Source organism: Equus asinus, chromosome 14, assembly GCF_041296235.1.
Source record: "Equus asinus isolate D_3611 breed Donkey chromosome 14, EquAss-T2T_v2, whole genome shotgun sequence".
Taxonomy (NCBI): domain Eukaryota; kingdom Metazoa; phylum Chordata; class Mammalia; order Perissodactyla; family Equidae; genus Equus; species Equus asinus.
This window is the reverse complement of record NC_091803.1, coordinates 14,315,893-14,333,185: the sequence shown is the minus strand read 5'-3', so window position 1 is coordinate 14,333,185 and position 17,293 is coordinate 14,315,893. Positions and strand designations below refer to the sequence as shown.

The window sequence follows — 17,293 nt, the reverse complement described above, 5'->3', positions numbered from 1 at the left end:
TAGGAGGTTTATTCTTCCACGCCAAGCACATAGTAGGCCCTTTATGAGTGTGCGTGACTTCACCAAAGTGAGGGACGGAAGGGGAGGGAGAGGTGGGAAGGGTGAGAGGTAGCGAGGGGTCAGTCCTGGTGGCCCGCTGGGTTCGGAGTCCTCGGCCACATCTGTGTGGGCGACTGTATGCACATACGTGTGTTTGGATTCCAATACTCCGCCCAATACAACAAAAGCTATTGGGAGGCAGATGAAACAAGATTGCCCGGGAGTTGACAATTGTTGAAACTGCACGGTGAGTTCGTGGGAGCTCATTACACTACTCTGTCTACTTGGGGCATATGAAAATTCGTAAGAATCCACTTTTTAAAATAAGGACAGGGGAGAATAGCAGTCCCTTCCTCATCCAGTGACTGTGAAAACCAGCCAAGATAGGACAGTAACAGCTGTGGCTGCACTGTAACACGGACCGGGCGCTCCTGGGGCGCCCGCGCCCAGCCGAGCGCCTGGCAAGCTCCTTCCTACTCCCGTGCGTCTGTAGGCCAATGGCAGCGAGCGCCCACAAGTATGGGAATCCCGGGCCTCGCCGCAAACTCCTCCCCTTTCTCCCCGCCCTCCGCGGAAGAGCTGGGCTGCGGCCCAGCAGGTGTGGGGTTAAGGGAGCCCGATCCGGGCCCCAGGAGCTGCAGCGGCGGCATCGGCAGCAACTGCACCAGCAGCGGTGGTGGCAGGCCTGGCCCCGGGCCAGCTGGCCGGGAGCCCCAGGAGGAGAGGGGGCGGAGGAAGGGGAGGAAGAGGGTAAGGAGGAGGAGGAGGAGGAGAGGAGCAGTCAGCAGGCCCGAGGAGGCAGGACTTCCTGGTGTGGGGGTTGTCAACAGCCCAGAGAGAGAAAGACAGACAGAACCGAGAGGAGCTGAGGAGCGGAGAGGGACCCAGCGGGGCCACCACGCGGGAGGAGACTTGGGAGACCCACTCGGCCCGACCACCGAGGCGGCTCCACCTGGAGGAGCGGGGGGCTGAGCCGCCCCCTCTCGCATCGCTCCGGAGACCCTTGGGGCTTCAGAGGCCGCGCCTGGGCTCCACCAAGGAGGCGGGGGTTCCTTCTTCTCCGGAGGGCAAACTTTCCACGGAGATGCCTTGCGGGGCGAGGTGCGGCCCCCGACGAGGACCAGCCAACCTCTGATCGCCACCTGCGCCTCCCGCGCTGCCGGGGCCGGGAGGCCCCAGGGAAAGGACAGCCCGACATCTTAGGCAGCCGGGACCCCCGGCCCCGCTCGGTGGCCGAGGCCGAGAGGTAGGGCGCGGGGCGGGGCGGGGCGCTGGGCTGGAGGGGCAGGGCCTGCCCCAGAGATGGGGGAGCTGGGGTGCCGTGCCTCGAGGCCCAACAGAGGCCTCCTGGTGGCCGGGCCAGGCTGAGGAACAGCTTCACCCCTGTTCCCCCAGGCCCCGGAGCCCTTGCCCTTGGGACGACTCGGTCCGCGAGTTTGAATCCCAGGCGAGAAGTGCCCAACTTTGGGTCTGAGCTGCGTCTTCCTGCTCTGTGTGCGCGCTCCTCTCGGTCCCCTATGCTCCGGTCTCTGTCGTCTCTGCCTGTCTCTTTGTCTCTGGGTCTCTGGCGGTTTCCCCTTCCTCCCCCATTCTGCTCCCCAGAGAGGAAGCCCCGGAGGTGGCCTGCCCACTGCTTTCTCTCTCACACACTCTCTCTCTCTCTTTTTCCAGTTTGCAAACTCAGCTCTGGAGTTCGGCAGCGACAGCAGCAGGAAAAACCTGCCCCTGCCTCCCCCTCCCGCCGCCACCCCTCCCCTGTTCTCCCTTCACCAGCCAGGCACCCCCAGTTCCTGCAAGGCCCTCCCGCCATGTCGGACCCAGATGTCCCCAGGGGCCCTGATGTCCCCGCCATGTGGCCCCCCTGTTCCAGGGGCGCCTGAGCCCCTTCGAAGAGCCACCACCGCCCCCCCTGCCCACCTCGGCCCAGTCCTGAGCCCCAGGGACCATGAGTGGGGGCAAGAAGAAGAGTAGTTTCCAGATCACCAGCGTCACCACGGACTACGAGGGCCCTGGGAGCCCCGCGGATCCAGATTCCCCTGCCCCGCCGGCCCCCACTGGGCCCCCGCCCCGCGTGCCCAATGGGGAGCCCAACCCCGAGCCAGGGGGCAAGGGCACCCCCCGGAATGGCTCCCCGCCGCCTGGGGCCCCCGCCTCCCGTTTCCGGGTGGTGAAGCTGCCCCAGGGCCTGGGAGAGCCTTATCGCCGAGGCCGTTGGACGTGTGTGGATGTTTACGAGAGAGACCTGGAGCCCCCTAGTTTTGGCCGGCTCCTGGAGGGAATTCGAGGGGCCTCAGGGGGTGCTGGGGGCAGATCTTTGGATTCCAGGTTGGAGCTGGCCAGCTTGGGCCTGAGCGCCCCTACCCCACAGCCAAGCCTGTCTCAGGGCCTCGCCTCCTGGCTCCGGCCACCTCCCACCTCCCCTGGACCTCAGGCCCGGTCCTTCACTGGGGGGCTGGGCCAGCTGGCGGTGCCCGGCAAGGCCAAGGTGGAGACACCCCCCATGTCAGCCTCCCCACCCCAGCAGCGCCCCCCAGAGCCTGGGACCGGGGATAGTGCAGGCCCATCCCGGGCCGCCACGCCCCTGCCCTCCCTGAGGGTGGAAGTGGAGGCTGGGGGCTCAGCAGCGGTGACCCCTCCACTGTCCCGAATAAAGGATGGAGCCCTGCAGCTGAGGATGGAGTTGGTTGCTCCGGAGGAGATGGGGCAGGTAAGAGCTGGGTTCCAGAGTCGGGGAGACACCTGAGGGCTGGTGCTTGCCCATCTCAGCCTTGGCCTGATCTCCAGCCTGGGCCTCTCTGCCGCCACCTCCATATGGCCTTCTCCTCACTTCGTTGGCATCTGTCTGTCAGATCAGGTAGCCTCTCATTTTTCTTCCTGCCACTCTTGGAAGTCCATTCCTCCTCCTCTCACGCCTTTGCTCTCGCAGGCTCCTTCTTCCCCATATTCTGCACCTTCTTTCTTTCTCTTTGGCCTGTCATTTGTTGCCTTTGGCCCAAGTCTCCATCTCCAGATAGCCTAGTCCCATCTCTCCATCACGGAGATGTGGCCTCCTCACTCTGGTCTTCACCTTCTGTCTTGGTCTCACCCCTTCTGCCTTCAGGCGTTGAGGGTGGAGGCCCTGGGCAGGGCTGGGTGGATGGGCCTCTGGGAGAGGAGCTGCCAAGGTTGGCGGGGAGGGGTAAAAAGTAGGCATTCCACTCTAAGTCTCTCCTTTGCAGCCCCATTCCGAAGGTGGGGGTCTTCCTTTCCCCACTACTCACCCATCCCAGCCCCGTCTCCAGCTTCGTCTGAAGCCAAATTTTCCCGAGGACCTGAGGAATTGGGTGAGGGGCTCATTACAAGGCTGGGGGGCTTGCCGGTTTGTCCTTTCCGCCCCCTGTTGTCCGGCTCACTTCCCTGAATCTGGGTCTCTCCAGGGTCACTAACTAGGGGTGGCCACCATGGAGTGGGAGAGAGGTGGGAAGCAGTCGAGAAAGAGTTAAATCCTTTGCTCACTCTGCTTCCTGTCTCCAAAAGAGGAACAAGTCTGGGTTGGGGGGCAGGATGCCTGGGTCCCTGGGGTGGGGGGTGGGCAGCCAGGAATGTGAGAGTTGGATATGATGTCTGGCCCAAAGGAGAAAGTAACACCTTGGACTGCGGGGAGGAACGTCAGGGAGTGTGAGGATGAGAGCTTTTCCCCTTCCTGGCCTTGGGCACAGACCACAGTATAAAAATAGCCTGAGGCTGGGTGTCTGGGCCCTGTCAGGACCGGTCAGGACCGGCTCCCCCCACCCCTTCTGGCCGCAAACTCGCGTCTCTCGTGCTCCCCCCATCCCTACTTTTCTTGAGTTTTTCTCGAGCTCTTTCATTCAGTTCCTACCCCAGGGGAGAAGACGCTGTTTCCTTTACTGGTCCCTGTCCCCACAGTCTTGCAAAGCAAGCCTCCTTTCCCCCAGCCTCCGTCTGTCCTTCAGCCCTGCCTGAGTTTCCCTGAGGCCCACTGACCCTGCCCCTCTCCCCTCAGTGCCCCCAGCCCCTTTCCTTCCCCCATGTCCTGACCCCTTCCTGTGTGCCTGCATCTGTACTGCTGCTTTCCTGCCCAGAAGTCTGTCTCCCTTTTATGCTCCCCCTTGCCTCTTCTCCCTCCGGAGAGAGGCTGGGAGAGGGCCAGGAGCACCACCTGGGCCCCCTTCCTCTGCTCTGTCCCTCTGACCACCTTGGACTCTCAGTTCTTGGCTTTTCCAAGAAGCTCGGGCCTCCTGGGGCCTCACAGAGGCGTCTTGTTCCTGTGGCCCCCGCCCTTTGCAGCCACCCCCAGCGCCTGTTGGACTGTGTGGGTCCACACCCAGGCTCCGCCTCCCCCCATCTCCACAACTGCTCCCCCCCACCCCACCAAGGACTGAGCAAGCGCAGGAGCAGAACTTTTCACCTGAGTCGGAGAAGTTTGAGAGAGAGGCTAGAATGAGGGGGGCGGGAGGGGTGGAGGACCAGTTTCTGAGGAGTCATTCATTCTACAAATAGCTATTGAACAAACTAAGCTCTGCCCTCTGGAGCTTGCCTTCTAGCAGCGAAGAGGCAAAAATACTTTAATTTCAGATAATATTAGGTGTTATAAAAAATAGAACAGTTCAGTGGAATCCACAAGTTGAATGATGGGGAAATGCCTCTCTGAGGAAGTGACATTTGAGTTGCTTTAAGAAATCAAGTGACAGAAGGCAGACACTCTCTGACTAGCGGTCCTGGTTCAGCTGGTGGAAGGTGCTGGAGTGCAGACCAGAGCCCCTCTCTGATACCCCATGAGCCACTGTTTTCCGTGCTTCTAGTACCTGCCCAGTGCCTTCCCCAGAGCTGGAGGAGAAAGGGGCTGCAGGGGTGGGACTCCTGGGTCCTCGGAAGTGAGAGGGTGCGTGGGGAGGGAGGAAGACTGCTGGGCAAGTTGTAAGGTGGCTGGTTCCTTTCTCTCGCTCGACATGATGGTTCCTACCTCTCTGCCTTCAGGTGCCCCCACTTGACTCTCGCCCCGGCTCCCCGGCCCTCTACTTCTTCCCCGATGCCAGTCTGGTACACAAGTCTCCAGACCCCTTTGGAGCAGCGGCAGCCCAGAGCCTCAGCCTGGCCCGTTCCATGTTGGCCATCAGTGGCCACCTGGACAGCGATGACGACAGGTAGGTGGGCTCCGGCTCCCCTCTGCCCCCAGCATCTGGGATAGCCACACGAAACTGCCTGATGTCCTTCCCCCAAGTTGAACTTGAAGGGGACCTCTTAAACAGAGAAACTTGGCCTAGGCATAACCACCGGGCATAGTTGATTTGGGACCCATTCCCTCTCTGTGGAGAGAGCTGGGTGGGACTCCCTGGCTTAGGATTGTCAACTCATAGACTTTTTTTAGGGTTTGAAGGGAGTCATTGTTGTCAAATTCCAGAGCTCTTGCAGATTTAGCGATCATCTGGCCAACTCTAAGAACTTACTGGCAAATGTGCTGGAGACGAGAATAGGGAGTCAGTCTCCTCCCAGTTCCCATCTCCCTCTCCCTACCGAGGGAAATGGGACCCCTGCCTTCAGCAGTAACATCCTTACGGTCTCTGCTGACTACTTGAGGATGGTAGGACCGCTAGTAACAAGAAAGCGTATGCCTGGGGCTCTGTTCTCCGCACCAGATCCACTACCGGGGCTAAGCGCCCCCTCCAACCCCCGCCAGGCCAGAGCCGGGGAGAGGATGGCTGTGGGGCACAGCAGCTGCTCGGCTGGGCTGGGCCCTTCTGGGGAGAATGTCCCGTTGACTTTGGGGCACGGTGGGCAGAACTTCCTGTTTCGAGGGCCAGGTCTCAACAAAGGAATGTCAGCACGCTGAAAAGGGAGGAACGAAATCTTGAGTCAAACAGCCAGGCTGCTGCTTTCTGGCAGCGCACTGATAGGAACCCAGAAAGGCTGGGGAACCGCCACATTTATTTTGGAGGGAGGAGTGGGACTTCCTGTTTGAGGCCCTGGGGGAGGGACTTCCTGTTTGGAAGGAACTAAGGGGCGGGGCTTAGCCTTGAGTGAGTGGGTGTTGGGGGACCTGTCCCAGAGGGGAGTCCTGCCTCTCCTCACATGCCCACCCCCCACCCCGCGCCCCGAATCGAGGACCGAGTCCCACCAAAGAAAAGGGCCTGAGGCCTTGGGGAGGGCGGAAGCCGGAGAGGAAAGAGAAGGGGTGGCCGGGAGCCATGGGATGGAAGGTGAGGGGTGTGGTGGGGGCGCGTGGAGAATGAGGGGCACAGCTGGGCTAGGCAGGGCCCCCAGCCCTCAGCAATGTGTGAAGTGTGAGGTTGGCCCGGGCCAGGAGAGTCACCTGCCCCCATTGCTGCTATTCTGCTTCCTACCCTCTCCCCTTCCCACTTGGGAGGTTCCCTGGCACCAGGGCTCCCTGTCCCTCCCCCACCCCTGTTGATTTCGGAGGCCAGCCTCCTGCTTTCTCTGTTTTAGAGAGTTTTGCCTCCAGAAGCCTCCTCAGCTCTATTCTTTTGGCTTGTCCCCTTCTTCCCTCCCTCTGTCCCACCCCCTCACACTCCCCAGTCTGACCGGTCCAGCTCCCAGCCTCCACTTTACCCTGTTCCACGCCAAGCCTCTGGGGCTCAGGCCCAGCCCAGCCCCTTGTGCCCCACCCTGCTGGGCCAGCGAGTTTGGGTTGGTCACCCCCTTGGCCCCCTGGAATGGGGTGTGTTGCCCCCACCTCACCTCTCTGGTGTGCCTGGAGCTTAGAGGAGTTCAGGGTCCTGGTGGCATAGGATCTCCTCCTTGAGAGTGAAAGTGGGCTGGGGTTTTAAGTACCTGGATGCCAGATGGGGAGTTGAGGATGGCCAACCAATCTTAGAATCTGAGGTGGGGGAACAGAAGGTGCCTGGTGAATTCAGACTGTTTGTGTGCTCCTAGGTTGCAAGAACCTTCGTGCCCCCAATGGGGCCTTGCATTTGGGAGATACTTAAATAAGTGGATGGATGGATGGATAGATGAGTGGAGGGATGGAGAGGTGAGTGGATAGGTGGATGGTGGGTGGATAGATAGATGAGTGGATGGATGGAGAGATGAGTGGATACGTGGATGGTGGGTGGATGGCTGGCATTGGGGATTCAGGCATTATACAGAATGAGTTCCAGAAACTCGGGAAAGAAAAAGTACCTTTATCCAATGCCTGCTTTGGGTCAGATGCTGCCTCTTATCTCACATAATCCTAAAAGCAGCCCTGTGCTCCTCTCAGATGAAGAAACTGAGGTTCAGAGGAGGAAGGTTTTAGAAACTGCATAAGATCATTAGAAACTGCGTAAGATCATCCAGCCAGTAAGTGGCAGGACCGCAGTCGGAGTCTGGGTCTGACTCCAGAGCCACACTCTCTCCACTCTCCTACTGGGATGCCTGTATCCCAAGAGAAGAGGAGGAGGCAACCATCTCTAGGATGCCCTTTCTCTGTAGGACAGACAGAGGCAGGGACAGCTCTCCCAATCTGGGCAAGGAGCCATCTTCCCCGCTCCCTGGCCCAGCCCCGCCCCAAATGCCCCACAGATCCGGGAGGGAGTGTAGACAGGGCAGCCGGATGCCACTTGGTTGGCTTCAGGCCCAGCCCCTGGGAGCTTCTCAAAACACCGTAAGGGAGCAGGGTTGGCCCTTGTTCCCGGGATCAGAACCTCCCCACCTCTCCCAGATGTCCTGCTTCTTCATCTGATCTTCGTTTTGAGGCTGTTGCATTTGACTTTCAAAAAGGAAGACCAGTCTGTACAGCTGGACTGGCCCTGCAGGACTCTTGGGTCAGTTGTGCATATTGTGCACTGCACGACTCCAGGGGGTGCCACTCACATTTGAAGTCACTGTCGACCCATGAGGTCATGACAGTTTTCCAGAAGATGGCAATAAGTGCCTTGAAGAAGGGGGCGTTTTATTCTGATTCACACCAAGTGGCCTTTGGGGCTGGTGGTGAGGACTGATCTCTTGCAGCCAACCCAAATCTTCCTGCCCTTGACCCAGGAATTCCAGCCCAGCGCCCGCCCACCACCCCTCACTCAGGGATTCTCAAAGGGAGTGCTCGGGCTGCCAGAGTCCTGGTCCCTTGAAGTGTTAATGTTAGAATGTGACCATGTGACCGTGGAAAGTGCTGTCAAAAACTCCCCAGCACTAAACAAACAGGAGATAATCATCTGTCAGCCAACAAATGTTTATTGTTGTATTATTCCTTTATTTCTGGCAAGAATGAACAACTTACTTGGCATCTTTACCATCTTTACTTGGAGTATCTGCCAAGCCAGGCCAGTGTTCCTATTCCTGTGACTCTGCCCCTCTCTGGTCTCTGTGTGTCTGTGTGTACTGGGCTGGGGGTGGGGGGCAGTTCAGTGGTGGCCCAGTCTCCGCCTAGGTGTCTCGGATTGAAATAGCTTGAAAACTGCTTTGACTCTCCAGCTGGCTGGCCCGCCCTCCAAGGGCTCTTAAACCTGTCCTCTTCCTCCCAACCCCATGAGTCCCACGTGTCCTTCCCCTACCCCACCCTGTCCTGCTGTCTCAGGCCCGGTCACCCCTTTGGTTACTCCACCTGTTGGCGCCTTCTGCACCCAGAGCTTGGACGGGAAATGGAAAATTCCCAGCTCCCTTGTGCTCCCTTCCTGGCTGCAGGGCCTCATCCAAGGGTCACCTTGAATTGAGTGCTAATTCCCCCCACAGGGAAGCCAGTTGGAACTGACAAGCAGGAGAGAGGGCCTGACAAGGGAGCACAAGGGCGCGGGATGCAGCTTGTTGGGGCCAGCTACTCTTAGAGGGGTGGAGGGGGGACTGGAGGTTAGGATTGGTGATCCTGCAGCACAGCGGGGCATGGGTGGAGGGCTGGCCCTGGGCTGAGGCGGCCGAGGCAGAAGCTGGACAGGGCTGGGTCGTGAGCCATGGGGTGAGGCAGGATCCTGGGGCCTGAGTGGTGGGGAGACAGAGCCTTGGTGGACAGGGCAGGGTGCAAAGGCCTGTGCAGGCCCTGGGCCACGGAGAGACATGGTTGGAGAGCTAGGATCTGGGACCCAGAGCCTGGCCCTGGGGACTGTGAGCCAGGCCTGAGTCGACCTCTGGTGGCCACTTAACAAACTGCACCCAGACCTGCTCTTCCCTCCCTGTCATCTGCAGCCCAGATGGAAGACCCTGCTCCTATTCCCACTGTCCCACCTCCAGCCTCACCTTCCCTCTTGTCCTCAAGCCCTCACTCCCTCCAAGACCCCAGACCCAGGTCCCAGGGTCATAGGCTGTACTTATCTTTCAGGGCTCTGGGCTCTGTTTCCGTTGCCATGGTAACCTTTCCCATTCCTCCTCACCTCACTGTGGGAGGTGGGGGACCCTCTGGGCAGGCCCCAAGGGTCACCCATGATGTGGGCTTTGTGTTTCGGGGGTGCTGACAGTCCAAGGAAGACCACCAGCACATCAGAAATACCCCTTACCCCATCACCACTGCTCCCTCTCTTATCTCCCAGCTGAGAGGAGCTGAGGCCTGGAGGGAGGCCTGTGTGAGTCCAGAGGGGGCAGGATGGGGTCAGAGGTGGGGAGAGGCCCCCAGGGCCAGGTTCTCCCTTACCCTTCACCCCTCCCCACCCAGGTCTCTGGCCCCACAGCCCCTCCCCCGACCCAGCCCACCAGCTGACTTCCCTCAGCCGGCCCCCTCCCCTCCACTCTGGGATTGGTGCCAGGGTGAGAAGGGGACACTGGCACTGACCGTGTCTGGGAATTCCCGCCCACCATGCAGCCATTGGGAGGGGGTCCCCGTGTCCCTGAGGAACCAATAGCAGCCAAGCTTTGCCCTGGGGGGCGGTGTATATCTTTCAGGCCAGCACCCCCTAGGCACTGTCTCCTCTCTGCCTGCCTGGCACCAGACAGACTCCGCTCTGCCCGGGGGGCTCTGAGCCCCCCAGGCAGTCCTTCTGATACAGCCCTCTCCCTTTGAGGGGGCCTGAAGACCCTTTCCCCTTGGGATGGCCCAGCCGGGGGTCTCTGTCAAGTCCCTGGTGTCATCATATGAGACCCGAGTGGTAGGGATGGCTCCAGGGCCTCCCCGGAAAAGAGGCTGTGTCTCCTCTCCGTGCTCCCCTAGGGGAGCATCCCCCATCCGAGGGGCATCTGGACCCCCACCTCACCGGGGTCTGGGGGGGCCTGGACAGCGGCCCTCACCCCGCCGGGGGATGGACAAAACCCTCCTCTCCTTGATTCTCTACTGCCACAGGTACAGGCAGGGTGTGGGCGGGAGGCTGCAGCGAGTGGGGCTTGTGGAGGAGGCCGGAGCCTGCTCTGAGGAGGACCTGGAAGGCAGCCGGCCGGGGTGTCCAGACACTGGCTTTGCACCTGCTCCTCCTCCTCACCTCTCATCTCCCTGTGTCTCTCCAGTGGCTCCGGAAGCCTGGGTGGCATTGACAACAAGATCGAACAAGCCATGGTAAGAGAAGCCATCTTGATCCCAAGAGGTCCTGGCTCCGGTGCTGGTGCCCAGTCCCTTGCCTCCCACAGCCGCCCACTGCTCCACTCCTGCTGTCCTTGTTACTAGTCCCGGCTCCTCAAGCCGGCTCCCAGCTGGGTTCCTTTGCTTCCTCCGCCCCCTCCTGTCTCCACCTGAACCCTTCCCTTGATCCCTGGCCTGGCTTCTGGCCCCCATATCTGTCTTCAAGCCCTGACCTTGCCTCTGTCCGGTGTCCTTGCCCCCACCCTCACCCCTCCCCTGCTTTGCTTCTTCCCCAGTCATCCGTCATCATCTGGGAGCAGGGGGCTCTCTCACACCCAGCCCCTCAAGGCACTGGGCAGGGGATGCGGTTGGGGTGGCCTGGGACCCCTGACACTTTGCCTGTCCCTGGGCCCCCAGGACTTGGTGAAGTCCCACCTCATGTTTGCGGTCCGAGAGGAGGTGGAGGTGCTGAAGGAGCAGATCCGGGACCTGGCCGAGCGGAATGCCGCACTGGAGCAGGAGAATGGACTGCTGCGTGCCCTGGCCAGCCCCGAGCAGCTGGCGCAGCTGCCCTCCTCGGGGGTCCCGCGGCTTGGGCCCCCGGCGCCCAATGGGCCCTCCGTCTGAGCCTCCCTTCCCTCACAATGTGCCTTTGGGGGCTGCCACAGCTGCCAGGCCTTGTGCCAGCCGCTGCCCCCTTCCTATGCAGCTTTAATGCCCCCTGATTCCCGGGATGGGAGTTGAAGGCTCAGAATTGGCCTGTCCCCCACCCTTCCTCCGTCTCCCCATAGTGCCAGGGACTGGGCTCGGGCATCCCCTGGCCATGAGGAGGAGGGAGGGCTTCAGGATGGGGTGTCGGATGGAGCCCCCTCCTTCCTCCCTGGGTGTCAGTGGTCTGGGACCCCCAGCAGCACATGGCTTGGGGGAGTTGGAGGCTCCTGGCAGACACCCCATCCCCATTTGTTCCCTCGAAGTGCTCCTTCTCCTAGTCCAGGCAAGGGAGTATGGACAGTATCTGGAAGTTCTGGGATTCAGGTTGTTATTAAAATAATAATTATAATTAAAAAATCCGAAGAAACTTGAATTTGGAGGTTGGCATCTCATTGCTTGTGTCTAGACGGGGGTGGGCCTGCACCGGCCATTTCCACTTGTAGGAGAAAGACCCAGGCTATGGGCTTCCTGGGAGATCTTGTTCAGACTGGGGAGATCTAATGTGGCCCAGATGGAGTGGTTCAAAGAGATGCGGGAGAAGAGAGCCAGCGGCCTGGGTCCTGGGAAGGGGCAGGCGAGGCAAGGCAGAGGGAGTGGAGGGAGGGGGGCGTCGGCCCACGTGCTGGCTGGGGGACAGGGAAACAATGAGGCCTTTGGTGATTGTGCAGGATCCACCCCCAGCTTCCCAGCGTGTCCCCTCTGCGGGCTGGATCCGGGTGGCTGCTTGGGGGCGGGGCAGGGGGCCCTGAATGGGCCCCTTGTCTCTGTGCTGGGTGTGGGCCAGGCTCCCCAGGCACACAGTGCCCTCGCCAGGCCTGGCCGGCCTCCGTGGCTTCCACCCACAGCTGGCTGAAGACAGGGGCGCTGTGGGTGAGCAGGCCCCTCCCTAACAGCCTTGGCTGGGCTCCTGGCCCAGGCGGAAGAGGCAGGTAAGGAGAAGGACCCCATCTAGTGGGAAAGGGGAGAGCAGCAGCCTCTGCCTCAGGAAGACCCTGGCCCCGGACTAAGGGGGACCTGTGGAGAGCTGGACCCTGGGGGCCAACCTGGATTGGACTCCCCGCCCTATAGCTCCCTAGATTTATGACCTTGGGCAGGTGCTTTGGTTTTTCTGAATCTCAGTTTCCTCGTGGGTAAAATGGCACAGCAGTAATACCTACCCGAAGGGCTGCTGTGAGGATTGCATGACGTCATACATGGGAAATGTGCAGCAAGTCCCAGGCGGTCCATAAATGTTAGTTTCCCTTCCCTGCATCTGGGGGAAGGACACCAGAGGGCACAGGCATTGGCTCTGGGGGTCCTGCAAGGGCCTCGGGGGTTGGGGTCGGGGCCAGGAAGACTCACAATGGGCTAGAACTCTCCCTCCCTCTGGGTTCTCATCCACTTTGACTCCTCTCCCTGTCCCAGGGAGGGGAGGAAAGGCCTAGGATGAGTTGCCGGGGCAGGCCTTTCCCCTGGATCCCCTATTTCTTTCTTCACTGCTGCACTTGAAACTCCGGAGAGACCCCTTAGGTGGTGGCCACTGGCCTGCAGCCTGTCCCCCCGGCTCCACCCCTTACTGTACCAAATACGGGTTCTGCCCCATACTTTGGGGCTTGAGTATCAGGACAAATGACTGTGGTCAAGAGGTTCTTGCGATGGATTTGGCGAAAGATTACTTGCTGGGTAAGCGTCAGAGACTGCCCTTTCCTCACGAGACACTGGGTGGGAGGTGCTGGTCAATGACCTTCAGGTCATAGAAACCCCCCTCACCTGGTCTTCCTCCCCTCCTGGCCTCCTGTGGCCAAACAGGACAGGGAGGGAGGAGGCCGGGACACTCACTGTCCCGTCCCCTCTGTGCCTTCCCTTCTACTGACTTGTCTCCGCTCCACCCCTCTCATCTGTCTCTCCTTTCCCTGTGTTGGTTCTTAGGTTTTCTTCTGGAAATACAAAGCTAAGACAGCCATCTTGGCACATCCTGACTGCAAGAAAAGTGCGCTGAAGGTGGAGAAGACTTCCAAGGTGGTTGAGACTTTCAAGTTGGTTGAGCCCTGCAAAGAGGCGGGCGTCTTCAAGACACATGAGTGCCCCATGGTGGCCGATCCCTGCGTGTTGCCTAAGACAACAGAAGGGGCTGAGGTGAAGGTGGGCCGCAGCCGCCGATCCTTACTGCAGCTGCCCCAGACGGCCGTCAAGTCTGTCTCCACGCTCATGGTCTCAGCCCTGCAGTCCGGCTGGCAAATGTGCAGCTGGAAGGTCAGCACCATGTCCCCCTTGTCCCCAACTGCCTCCCACCCTCCCCAATCCCGCAGGACCCATTCCTCCCTCCACTCAGTTGTTCACCATTTATTTCCTGTGCCTCTTCCAAGGGCCAGGCCCTGAGGCAGGCACCGATCTACCCCGACTAAGGGGGCTACAGACAAGATAGTGATTGTCGGTTCAGTATCATAGGGCTGTGACACGGGAGGTACAGGGGTCTGTGGGAACCCGGGGGAGAGGCACCTCATCCAGACCTGGGGAGTCAAGGAAGGACTTCCTAACAGAAGAGAGGGTGGAGCTGAGACCTGAAGGGTTTAGCCTGGCTTGGGTAGCCGGGATGTAGGGGGAGGTGGAGGGAGTGGGAAGAGCGTGCCAGGAAGCCAGAACAGGTGTGTGGAGGGCTGGCCCAAGGTGTAGGCGTCGGAGTAGAGTGGTCCTGGAGCCGAGAGCCAGCTCGTATGAGGCAGGGTGGGTAGCCAATTGTGGAGGTTGGATTTGATGTTAAGAGCAATGGGAGCCCTCGCAGACGTTAGAGCGGAGGAGTGACACCATCAGATTTGGATTTAGAAAGCTCCCTTGCACTTAGATGATGCTGCGGGAACGTGAGATGGTGCAGCCACTCTGGAAAACAGTTTGCTAGTTTCTTATAAAACGAACCGTGCAATTACTGCATGACCCAGGAATCGTACTCTTGGGCATTTATCTCGGATAAGTGAAATTTTATGTTTATACAAAAATCTTTTATGTGAATGTTCGTAGCAGCTTTATTCACACTAACTGAAACCACCCCAAATGTCTTTTGATGGGTGATTAGTCAAACCGTGGTATATCCACACCATGGAATACTTCTTAGCCATAAAAAGGAACAAACTATTGATACAGGCAGCAACTTGGATGGATCTCAAGGGAATTATGCTGAGTGAAGACAACCAATCCCAAAAGGTTATATTCTGTAGTATTCCATTTATATCACATTCCATTCTCGAAATAACACAATTATGGAAATGGACACCCGATTAATGGTTTAGTGGTTGCCAGGACCTGTGGGGGGAGGGGAGTTGGTTCTAAAAGGGCAACATGAAGAATCCCTCTGATGATGGAAATCTCCTGTATCTTGACCATGGTAGTTGGATACATGAACCTACATGTATGATACAAAATTGGGTAGAATTCAACCCCCACACACAAAGGATTGCAAGTAAAACTGGGCAGTACGATCAGCGGATTGTATCAATGTCAATATTCTGACTATGATATTTTACTAGAGTTTTGCAAGACTTTACTATTGGGGGAAACTGAGGAAAGAGTACATCAGGAACTCTATTATTTTTCACAACTGCATGTGAATCTACAATGATCTCAAAGTCGAAATTTTAATTGAAAAAAAGGGAAATGTCTAGATCACTATCAAATCAACTTATTTTGGCCTCAACCAAAGTATTACTGCATTAAAATAATTTTTACAAGTTCACCTGGCTGCCATGTGGACGGGGGCCAGAGGGGACAAGAGGAGAGGCAGGAAGATTCATTGGCAGGGTGACAGTCCAGGCTGAGAGAGAAGGATGTTCTGGACCGAGGGGGAGGCATCGGGTAGAAGAAGTTAACAGATTGGAGCACTATTTAAGAGGTAGAATTGTCATCCTAGATGGTTGATTGGCTGCTGATGAGGGGAGAGGAGAGACCGAAGTCAGAGCAGGCTGGAGCCATTCATTGAGGGGAATGAAGGAGCAAGAGCAGACTTAGGGGAGAAAGGGACAAGTTTAGGGCGTTGGGACAAGATGAGTTAAGATGTCAGCAGGAGGTAGTGGAATATACAGGCCTGGAGGTCAGGAGAGAGCCCTGGGCTGGAGACAGAGGTCGGAGTGTCATTCTGTCCTTTTTCATTTGAACACATTCTCCATGAAACCCTAGTGGGGACTCATAGGTGGGTCAGACGTGGTCCCTGTCTTCCAGGAGCTTGCCTTCTAGTATTGAAAACAGACAAGTCCACAGAACAAATAGTGTGTGTGACAGGGCAAACACAGAGTGGAAACAGCCCGGGAAGGCTTCCTGGAGGAGGCAGTGCTTGAGCTGAGGCCTGTTGGAGGAGGTGGAATTAGACAGACCTTTGCTGTTTATCTGCAGGTGGCTATTTACATGTGTACACCTTCTGTCTCGTTCACAGTCATCTGTGAGTTCTACGTCAGTTACTTCCCAAATAAGAACCAAGTCCCCTTTGGAGTCACCGGAGGCTGAGATGCTGCGGGAAGTGTACCTGGTGCTGTGGGCCATTCGGAAAGAACTGCGGCAGCTGGCCAGCAGGCAGGAGAAGCGGAGAAGGCGGCGCAATGTCCAGGCCCACTCTCACCTCCAACCTGACCCAGTTCTGGGTCTGAGACAGGATGCCCGGAGTCCCCTCTAGGGGGGAACCCCACATCCTCAGAACGCCCCCACCTCACTCTCAGGTAGAGGTGATAGGAGGGGTTAGGGCAGCAGGCTAGGAGTTGTGGGTGAGGAGAAGTTTTCATCCTGTCACCTCTTAACGGGAGCCCAAGACCAGGCCTGGGGTCCCACTTGCTCCCCTTCATTCCGTCTTCAATTTGTGAAAAATTATCAAAATGTTGAGAAACAAATATCAATATTTCTGAGTAAATGTGGAGTGTATTTGTGGATGGCCAGAGGCAATGAGGGGAACTTGGGTGGGACAGGGAGGGGCACCATGCTGCTGGCCCAAATATGAGAGGGAGTAACTTGTGGGCCTGATTGGGGGGCGGGGGGCGTCCGCAGGTCCTGGCCCTGGGCCCACACAAACTTCTAAGGGTGGAAATGCCTTTGGCAGCTCTGCCAGGCCAGTGGTATAGATAGCAACCGCCCCTCTTGATTGGAGCCGGGTCCTGAGCCGGCGCCCGCCCTCCCTCGCAATCCTACAAGGCTGTGGCAGAGGTGACAGACTTGTCCAAGGCCCTGCAAGAAACCAGACGTCCCTGGAAACCACCGCCTCCAGCGGCCAGCCCGCTCTCCTGCTTCTCTGGCGCTCTTGGGCTCGGCCATGGCGAGGGTCAGAGGGTCTGAAGACGCGCGTGGCGACAGTGGGACACGCATCTGTTGGGAAGGCACTCAGGCCCTGGTGGCCACGTTCCTGGGCCGAGAGAGGCGGAAAACTACACCTCCCGGCGTTCCCGGCGGCGACACGGGGACCGCGGGGAGGGGGCGGCGTGGGAGGGTGGGCTAACGGGTCGGGGTGGGGGCACCTGGGGAGGCCGGGGGCGAGGCGGAAGCCACCGGGGCAGGTTGTCCGCCTGGCGCCGTGGGACAAAACGGCCCGGCGGGAGGCCGTGGCGACTTGGAGGGAGATTGGGGGGCGGGAGGCGACGAGGGGGGACACGGTGGAGCCACAAGTCCCCTCTCTGGCTTAGCCCACCCTCTTGCCAGGCCACGCGAAGGCGCAGAGGTGGCTCCGCAAGGAAAAGCAGAGAGATTTACAAGACAGCAAAATTCGGGGATTTTAGGGTTCACGGCTTAGGGGTGTCGGCAGGGCCGGAGCCTAGGGGGCAGCAGAGGCCCCGGGGAGGGGAGCGCGGCCGCTGTGCGGCTGGATCTTGCTCCAGAGAGGTTAGTTTCGAGTAGCAGGCGGTGGGCGGGAGCAAAGCTAGCGGGTAGTGAGGAGCGGCAGGGAGGGTTTGCTGGAAGTCCAGATTCACTAGAAAAGTCAGCAACCCCCCTCCCCCAACCTCCTTGCAGCTTTGGGAGAGTTGGGCCCAATTGCTGGGAATTCGGGCGGCCCTTCCCAAAAGTCCGGAGCACCAGCCGGCCGCCCCGCCCTCCAGCTCTGCTACCCTGAGCGTATTAGCTGTCCACCAAGTCTCAACGTTTACAGAGACAGTAATATCACCCGCCGCTCGAAAAGCACCTACTTGTGAC

The 17,293-nt window shown here is 58.9% G+C and overlaps 2 protein-coding genes across 7 annotated transcripts; both read left to right on the top strand.

Moving 5' to 3' along the window:
• Nucleotides 1–602: 602 nt before the first annotated feature.
• TSC22D4 (TSC22 domain family member 4) lies at nucleotides 603–11,531 on the top strand. 6 transcript variants are annotated; one of them, XM_014853987.3, is made up of 6 exons: nucleotides 603–1,285; nucleotides 1,711–2,746; nucleotides 3,258–3,362; nucleotides 5,017–5,183; nucleotides 10,396–10,444; nucleotides 10,865–11,531. In XM_014853987.3, exons 2-6 carry the CDS (start codon nucleotides 1,985–1,987, stop codon nucleotides 11,072–11,074), a joined length of 1,293 nt encoding a protein of 430 aa, XP_014709473.2. In that variant the 5' UTR covers nucleotides 603–1,285; nucleotides 1,711–1,984; the 3' UTR covers nucleotides 11,075–11,531. The 6 variants fall into 6 exon arrangements, with proteins under 6 accessions (XP_014709473.2, XP_044602670.2, XP_070340436.1 ...); XM_070484335.1 differs by having other exon boundaries at nucleotides 837–1,285; nucleotides 10,235–10,444; XM_070484334.1 differs by lacking the exon at nucleotides 603–1,285 and adding an exon at nucleotides 1,440–1,533.
• Nucleotides 11,532–11,619: 88 nt separating this feature from the next.
• On the top strand, nucleotides 11,620–16,025 carry SPACDR (sperm acrosome developmental regulator). Its single transcript, XM_044746736.2, has 3 exons — nucleotides 11,620–12,820; nucleotides 13,067–13,390; nucleotides 15,558–16,025. The coding sequence occupies exons 1-3, from the start codon at nucleotides 12,767–12,769 to the stop codon at nucleotides 15,792–15,794; spliced, it is 615 nt and encodes a 204-aa protein (XP_044602671.1). The 5' UTR covers nucleotides 11,620–12,766; the 3' UTR covers nucleotides 15,795–16,025.
• The last annotated feature ends 1,268 nt before the right edge of the window (nucleotides 16,026–17,293 follow it).

Excerpts from the sequence above, each read along its gene's own strand:
- TSC22D4 (XM_014853987.3), top strand. The coding sequence starts at position 1,985 with ATGAGTGGGGGCAAGAAGAAGAGTAGTTTCCAGATCACCAGCGTCACC. Across the intron at positions 2,747-3,257 it reads CTCCGGAGGAGATGGGGCAG|CCCCATTCCGAAGGTGGGGG; the intron begins GTAAGAGCTGGG and ends TCTCCTTTGCAG. Across the intron at positions 10,445-10,864 it reads ACAAGATCGAACAAGCCATG|GACTTGGTGAAGTCCCACCT; the intron begins GTAAGAGAAGCC and ends CTGGGCCCCCAG.
- SPACDR (XM_044746736.2), top strand. The coding sequence starts at position 12,767 with ATGACTGTGGTCAAGAGGTTCTTGCGATGGATTTGGCGAAAGATTACT. Across the intron at positions 12,821-13,066 it reads GGCGAAAGATTACTTGCTGG|GTTTTCTTCTGGAAATACAA; the intron begins GTAAGCGTCAGA and ends GTTGGTTCTTAG. Across the intron at positions 13,391-15,557 it reads GGCAAATGTGCAGCTGGAAG|TCATCTGTGAGTTCTACGTC; the intron begins GTCAGCACCATG and ends TCTCGTTCACAG.